Source organism: Nanorana parkeri, unplaced genomic scaffold (genome assembly GCF_000935625.1).
Source record: "Nanorana parkeri isolate BGI_ZX_2015 unplaced genomic scaffold, ASM93562v1 scaffold600, whole genome shotgun sequence".
NCBI lineage: Eukaryota > Metazoa > Chordata > Amphibia > Anura > Dicroglossidae > Nanorana > Nanorana parkeri.
This window is the reverse complement of record NW_017306868.1, coordinates 682,051-690,377: the sequence shown is the minus strand read 5'-3', so window position 1 is coordinate 690,377 and position 8,327 is coordinate 682,051. Positions and strand designations below refer to the sequence as shown.

Genomic DNA, 8,327 nt, shown 5'->3' with positions numbered 1-8,327 from the left:
CTCACAAGCTGGTTGATGTTCAGCCAAGTCAGCAGGACTTCAACCAGTATTTAGCCAGCTTTGATAAACAAAGCATTATACACCTTTTACAGTTCATCAGGTATGTGTTTATGTACCTGCATGAAGCCTAACTGCATCTAAAGTTAGGTATGTATGTGCTAATGGGATATTATTTCCATTTAGTGGGCAGGGTTTATGCATTTGTTTTTCTGTTAAACGTTTTGATGATCAAAATGTTGTTCAGAAGCCCCTTATGAGAAATGATAAAGGTAGTTATAGGATCTTTTTATGCAGACCCCTTCTGATTCCTTTAGCCACAAACTTTACCATTTGATTGTCATGACATACAGTATAATGCACCAAAAATATAAAAGAATTGACCACACAACTGGACTGTGGAAACCTTCCATCATTTAATAAATGGCGCAGGATAGAGCTCTTGCGTGTTTCCTGCATAAATGAGGAATAGGGCAAGACTGCTTATTTCAATCCACCTAGAAAAAAATAGCATTACCGATGCAGTGTGGGGAACAATACCGCATGGTTACATTTTACAGCAGTAAGGAGCTGGGCTTTAACATGTTCATAACATTTCAAAAGTAATTTTTAGTAGTTTTAAGTTTGCAGCTTTGTATTTAAATAACACCTGGCAATCCTGCATTAAGGCCCATTTCCACCTTTTGGAGAGGTATTTTTTTTTTAAAAATGTCAGCAATGAAAACAGAGTGTACATGAAACGGGCATTTGCAGCTGCTTTGTTTAAACCCACAAAATTACTTTTTTTGTTAGCTTTCCTCTTCATATCCTTATTTTAAAATGTCTGCCTGTGTTTTGCAAGCTCTTTCTCACCTCTCCCATTCATTAGTATTCACAGTGGCAAAAATGTGCCTATCCATGTCCAGAATATATATTTTATTTCTCTACTTAATCATTTGTAGTTATTAAAACTTGGGTATAAAGCAGAACTTCAGGCAAAACTGTTATTAACCTTTGCAGTGGGGCTGCCCTTACACTGCAAGGGTTAAGTGCTTGTTTTTGTCTAGCTGCTAAAATAACAAAATTATAATTGCCCAAACCGTGGAGCCGGTCGGCTGCAACAACGCTCCCTGCAGACTGTCTTCCCCTCCGCTGCCTCGGCATCCTCATGTCTGGTATACTGTGTATAGGATGTGATGATTCATGGGACCTTAGACGGCTGAAGTGGAGGGGGAGAGAGGCTCCAGGGACCAGTCTAAGGTCAAGACGGCTCTAAAGATCGGGTGAGTATAACTTTTTTTTTAATTTTAGCACTTAATCCTTGCAGTGGGACTACCCTTGCACCGCGGAACAGTTTTGTCCAGAGTTCTGCTTTAACATGGTGATCATTTTTTTCCAACCTACAGAACTATGCAACAAGATACAAGTTTTATAAAACATTCACAAAATGTGCAGTATTTCAGATGCCATTGCCAGAAAATGCTGCTTAAACCAGAGGTCGCACAACCCTAAAAAAGAACCAATTCAAATATCGATGTTACTTGTTCTTGCTCAGAAGAATATCTGTGACACATGTTCTCCTCTGGGCTAAAGTCTGGGAAATCAAATGTAACACTGGTCTAAGAGCTGTGCAAATTCCGCTTTGTTGTCATGAAGTTGCCGGGTGACCTGCAAACATAAAAACAGCTGACGAAGTCCTGAGGGACATATAATTAGCTCCCCCAGCACCTGCTGCTTTGCTCGGAAATGAAGTGGTCTTCGACACGCAACGTATGCTTAATTTAGCCTTTTCATCTGTCAGTGACATGAAAACCTTAGTTAAATGGGCCAAATTACAGGCTAGCAAATATTTGCCCATTCAGAAATGGGTTAATTTAAGCTAAATGTTTTTGGCTTCGGCCCATTGGTATGCATTACTGCCAATTCAGACAATATTTTAGCTGGACATACACTCACCGGCCACTTTATTGGGTACATCTTGCTAGTACCGGGTTGGACCCCCTTTTGACTTCAGAATTGCATAATTATTTGTGGCATAGATTCAACAAGGTGTTGGAAACATTCCTCAGATTTTGGTCCATATTGACATAATAGCATCACAGGCCCAAAGTGTGCCAAGAAAATATCCCCCACACTATTACACGATCACCACCACCAGCCTGAAACGTTGATACAAGGCAGGATGGATCCATGCTTTCATGTTGTTTGCGCCACATTCTGACCTGACCATCTGAATGTCGCAGCTGCAATCGAGACTCATTGTCCAATTTTGGTGAGCCTGTGCAAATTGTAGCCTCCGTTTCCTCTTCTTCGCTGACAGGAGTTGCACCCAGTGTGGTCTTCTGCTGCTGTAGCCCATCTGCTTCAAAGTTTGACGTGTTGTGCGTTCAGAGATGGTATTCTGCATACCTCGGATGTAACGTGTGGTTATTTGCGTTTACTGTTTCCTTTCTTTCATCTCGAAACAGTCTGCCCATTCTCCTCTGACCTCTGACATCAGCAAGGCATTTTCGTCCACACAACTGCCGCTCACTGGATATTTTCTCTTTTTCTGGCCATTTGATTGGCTGATTAGCAATTTGTGTTACCAAGCAATTGAACAGGTGTACCTAATAAAGTGGTCAGTGAGTGTATATTTGGTAAAGTTTGCTCTCCCCCATACAACTACAAATCAAAGGTGAAGATGCTGGTCATGGAGCATAAATGTATGGAAGGCAGAACAGGAGCCTAATATGTACCATGAGGAGGCATAACGGCAGCTGAACTTGGACGGAAGAAATGGATATAAAGAAGGTGGAACTACAACTGATTGTGGCCCAGAAAAGCATAGGGGAGATGGAGTGGAAGCTGTTCATTGCAGGGATTGGATGAAAAAGCAGGGATAGCAGATCATGCGACATTGGAAGGGATAGAGAAGGTAGTTAGCTATATATGTATAAAAATATAAAAGCCCAGTCATCAGTTTAGAGTTGGCTATGAATATTGACTGAAGAATTATTGCTCTCACGCCAACGCCCACGGGGATACCTGACGTGTAGCACAATTTGTCGTTTTCGTTAGTATGCGTGTGTTCACGGGGTCAGGGGACTTTAACATTTTGGGGGGTGTTTTTATTTTATTTGATAGCACTTTGGAGATGACAGGTTCTCTTAAAGGTTACATTAGGGGTTTATTAGACCCCTAGTGTCACCTTTCCATCTCCCTGCTGAGGCAGCTGAATGTAAACATAGAAGGCAGTAGCTTGGAGCAATAGCAAGCCTGATATTGGCTTTTTCAAATGGCAAAAACCAATAGCAGGCAGGCAGGCTATTGCACCCACTCATTGCTTACTTTCTATCAGCAGAGGAGGGAACTGAAGGAGAAAATTCTCCTACAGGTCCTCCTCTGCTAATTGCCAGCAGGCAGTGGACGGGTGCAATAGCCAGCTATAGCACAACTGGGCATGTGTATTCTTACTTGAATCTTTGTACGCTTTGGTTATTTCTTCCAGATCTGTGCAGTAATCCAGTGCGGAACTTTGTCTTTGTGTAGGAGCTTCCTGTAATAAAGACCGGTCACTGCTGCTCTCTCTCCTTGTGAAGGGTCTTGTATCCCCCCCCACCTGTAGTTTTCTGCAGACTATAGTGGGTGGGGCCTGCTGGGTTCCTCCTACTGCTCTACTCTCTGCACAGACTATGTGCAACACAGTGATGATGTCACTGCTACTATTAAAGGCTGGCTTTTGTAGATATTCAAAAATATATTTAAGCGAAAGTTTGTGTGTCTAGAGTTCAACTTTAAGTCACAGGTTTTCAAATACATAGAACCAACATTCTGCTGGCAAACCTCACACTTTTTTTCAGGTTAACATACCAGTGTACAGAGTAGGCTACTGTAGCACTCCATACGGGCTCCGTCTGTGTTTCAGTTCAGATGTTTCATATGTGCTATAAATCTGTTTTATATCTGACTGTTGTGATGGAGCAGTAGTAATGAAAACAGGGCCTGCTTCCCCAGTAAAGAAGAAAAACAGACAGTTCAAGGGAGTGCCTTTGTGGCCAAGAAATTGGATGAGAAATGATAACTTGGATTCAGGAAACCTTCTGTATAAACCTTGGCATCAACAACAGATAGTTAAATTGCATTGCTCAACATTGAATCAACTTTTGTCCTATTTTCGGCTCCTAAACAAACGACAGGAACTGACCATATAAAGGGGCTGCTAGAGAAGTTACGGCAAACCGTGTAGGTAGAGATGCACCAGAAGATGCAACAGACTGTGTTGTGGCCGCTGCTGAGGAAACAATGGTGATGGGGATGTAAACATTGCGTTATGAACAGTTGATCAGGGCTGATTGTTCTTCTCTGGGCTCGGCTTTATTTACTGAGCACTCCCAGGAAACAATGGAAGAATCATTTGTGTGAGGGGAAGTTTCAATCCCTTTATCACCTTTGGGATTTGGGGACGTATTGGATAGCATGGTACTTGAAGACCAGTGGTGACGAACATGAAAAACAAGGCCAAAGGCAGAAGTAATATTTCATTATAGGGTTTGCCTAGAGTTCACTGTGCCTGTTATCTGATGGGTGAGCATGATGGCTGGTAAAATTGTGACTGGGTTTAGATGGCCATGATTTCAGAACAGACAATCCTGATTTAAGAGCCATGAAATTCTACCTTCCACATTTATTGCTTACAGTTGACCTTTACAGGCCAGCAGATGCTTACTAGGCAACAAAGTAGTTTTATGCAAAGGTGGTCTAAAACAGCCTTACTCAACCAGAGTGCCTTCTGGCTTTGCCTGGGGTGCCTGAAATTTCCCCACAGCATCATGCATTTTCATGGTGCTGGCAAGCCGGCTACCAGCGACATAGAAATACGTGATGCATGCTGGATCACCACCAGTATTCAGAAGAGGACAGAAGTCCGCCTCCATCCAGACTCGACACATGTCATTTTATTTGGGAGGGTGGTGTTAGGGCACCTTTCGTCAATGCGTAGACTGACACCTTTGGTGAGAATGCAGATAAGAGAGTTCTATCATTGCCAAGATCATGCACCTCTGAGAACTATATTTACTACACTAAAGCTGGCCATACACCTTACAATTATCTGCAGATTTTCTGTGGTCAGATGGAAAAGGTGGAACAGATTCCTCCATCTGCATTAAACTGTGTGGCTGGAGTAATCTCCACCTGGGCCAATCTGTTGCACTTTTTCCATCTGACCACAGAAAATCTGCAAATAATTGTAAGGTGTATGGGCACCTTAATGCTTACATGTAATTCATGCTCAATGAGTGGATCTCCTTTTTCTGTGAAGAAAAGGGAAAATTGCTCAGCTGTCACAGATATTCTACACGGTTATAAAATCTAAGCAAGTGATAACAAGCATTTCTAATGGTTATCATTGCTCATTAGCACACCGGAATTCCCACTACACTGCAGCAGCTGACTGACTGGCTGCTGTTTAATTACTGGACCAGCATCCCTCGTGAAAGTTAAAATCTAATTATACAATTTACTTTAGTTTTGGCACAATGCTGTAATGTGACAGACCATATAAACAGTCCATATAATTTATATCCAGTCAGGCCAACCCTTGCACTACATATTCGTTGGCATATCTAAAGTAGATACAGTCATGTATGGTCAACTTAAACCCTGTTATATTACAGAGTTTGTAAGCGCATATGTCCTGGGACTTGTTGTCCTGTTGAGATTCATTTCTACAGAGACTGATGGGATATGCTGGAGAAAGAAGTTCAACTGGGAAAGAATGCTGGGACATGTAGGAAGTATAATAGGTAGGGAATGCTTACAATCATCGTTCTTAGCTAGAATGGCTGATTTAGGAAAACTGGAGAAAATGTTTGGCTGTTGCTAACCACAACCAGACAGCATTATTCCCTGAAATAAAACACAGTGTATGATTCCTGTGGGAACGTTGTGTATTTTTGCAGTTTTCACTTGTAGAGCTGCAGGGTGACAAATGCTGCTTTAAAAAACCTTGCTCGATAACTTGTGTACTAATATGTAAAGCAATTCAAGTACAGTCAGAGTAAATGTCCTGCTGGCCAGATTCCCCTTCACTTTCTGTCTTGGAGACGTAACCAGAAGTGAAAGGAAATCTGTCTAAAGTTAGGGGAATTTCCATCTTAAGACAGTTGTCGCCAGAACATTTATCCCCGTTGGAAACTTTTCTCTCACCTCTGCTGTCATAACGTAGGATTTCCAATCACCTGTCTCGCTCACAGTGGTCACCAGAAAAATAGTAGGGATAATCTCCCCAGTGGTGGCACAGACCGCAATGAAAACACGGCAGAGGGTTTAACATTCTATGCAAAAGTACAAAATGTTTTGCCTCGACATACATTTTAAATGCCATACTAGGCTACAGTATTGACCAAGAGCCTCCTTTCTTTTTCTTTTCCAGTCAGATCCAGTGGACTGATGAAAAGGGCCGCAAGAGAAAATGCTCTGGACCACAGTATGCAGATTATGCTGCCAGCATCATCCAAAAAATCCTGGCAGATGAAGATTTGGTTCCTACTAAACACTGTAAGTTAAGCTGCTATTCCGAAGGGTGAGCAGTGATATGTAATTGTTCAATATGTACCACCACACGCCCTAATAAGTACTAGTTTACGAAATGTTTCTGCTGGGAGACAGGCAGGACAGAACCAAGAGTGCAGTTGTGTATGTTTTGAAACAGGTCTGTGACCAATAAATCTGCATCGTTTCCCTTTTAACATTTTGTGACTCATTTTGTAACACTGATGTGTTTTTCTTTTGTTCAGGTAAGGACTTCCCAAAGACCTTTAAACCAGCCATTCAGAAGACATTCCGATTCCTCTTCCACCTTCTGGGCCACATCTACACCTGTCACTTTAAAACAATAGTGAACCTTGAACTACATCCCCATCTGAACACACTCTACCTTCACTTCCTTCTTTTCTGTGCAGAGTTCCATCTTCTCGATTCCAAAGAAATGGCCTTAAGCGAAGACTTAACCACAGCCTTAATAAATTGCAGCCCTTGCCCAAGGACCTCAGGAAGCCGTTCTCGGCATACATGAACCAGATTTCTGATATTTAATGTATACTGCCACTACATCCTCAAATATATAGCAAAATCATAACCATAAATACTCCTTTGTAATCTCCTGCTTGGTGTTGCACCTCCAGCACATCTGTTTGCCAAACTATAGGACAACGAAGCCCAGAGTATGCTGTGAGATGTATACGACAGCAGCTAACAACATGGAGTTGGTTCAGGAAAGAAACGCTAAATAAGCCGCCAAAGTGCTTTAAATGGAACAACAAGAATACCTGTCAAAAGCAGTTTAAAGTCAAGTAAAGGATGGACAACATGAACCATTTTGTATGTATTACTAGACAAAATATGGTTTAAACTGGCTGCTTTTATGGTTGAAAGGGCGCTATGTAACATAGGTCACTGGATAACAAATATAGACTGCACATTTAGATATTGCAAAGGTCAGAATCTCCAAAAAGGGCACTTTTTTATCTTTGTGTTTATTTTATTTTTACTGGGCTTATTTTAATTATCAATCTCAATTCCACATTTTTAAAGATATGGTTGTAGTCTACAGTTATGTATATATTTATTTTGGTGATATGTTACTTTTTAAAAACAACGCACTTAACCTTTTGTAATTTATTAATTTTAAGTTAAAAAGAAAAAAAAAAAAGATTTTTCATAAGTTGTATATATTTTTTTGTTAATAAAACAATAGACATGGGGGATAAGCTACAGGTTAAAGGACTATTACTCATAGAATTGAAACAGTTTCAAGTATGCTGCACTTTTTTCTTAAATGGTAAATACAAGATAAGATAAACCACTGACAAACAGTTGAAAGTATTGCCTGAATATATATTTTCAGGAACGGCTAGCCATATGGGGTCCACACAACCTCTTTCGACTCTTGTTTGACACAAAAGCTGACCTACTCATTTCAAACACTAACCGTTTCCAGCCCAACAAAGAGTCCACCTCATCGTTATCATCTTGGAGACTACAGGCGCGGATGATGTCAATAGCATACATAGCCTGTCAACAAACCACCAGGATCCATATTGCCTTCGACTTTGAAAATTACAATCTCTGCTTTATAAGGTACAGAACTACATTTACACATAGGCAGGCGATACTTATTTCTGTGCCAGCTGTTTTTTTTCTCCAAAGTGCAGTTTTCCTTCAAAGAAAAACACCCCTAGATATCGAGATGACATTCACCACTGACATTTAATTAAAAAAAAGTACAGAACAAGCTTTTGTAGGCTTTAACAATAATCAGCGATGCTTTCCTTGATTCTAGTTACTGTACATCTATGAAAGAGGTCTGT

General features: G+C 40.9%; 1 protein-coding gene across 2 annotated transcripts in view; it reads left to right on the top strand.

Annotated features, from left to right (window-relative positions):
* LOC108792102 (MOB kinase activator 2-like) overlaps positions 1–7,270 on the top strand; it is an 18,465-nt gene extending 11,195 nt beyond the window's left edge. For both annotated transcript variants that reach the window (XM_018562793.1, XM_018562792.1), the window contains exons 4-5: positions 6,392–6,516; positions 6,756–7,270. In XM_018562793.1, coding sequence (XP_018418295.1) covers positions 6,392–6,516; positions 6,756–7,033 — 403 coding nt within the window. In that variant the 3' untranslated portion in view covers positions 7,034–7,270. The remainder of the gene's footprint in view (positions 1–6,391; positions 6,517–6,755) is intronic.
* The last annotated feature ends 1,057 nt before the right edge of the window (positions 7,271–8,327 follow it).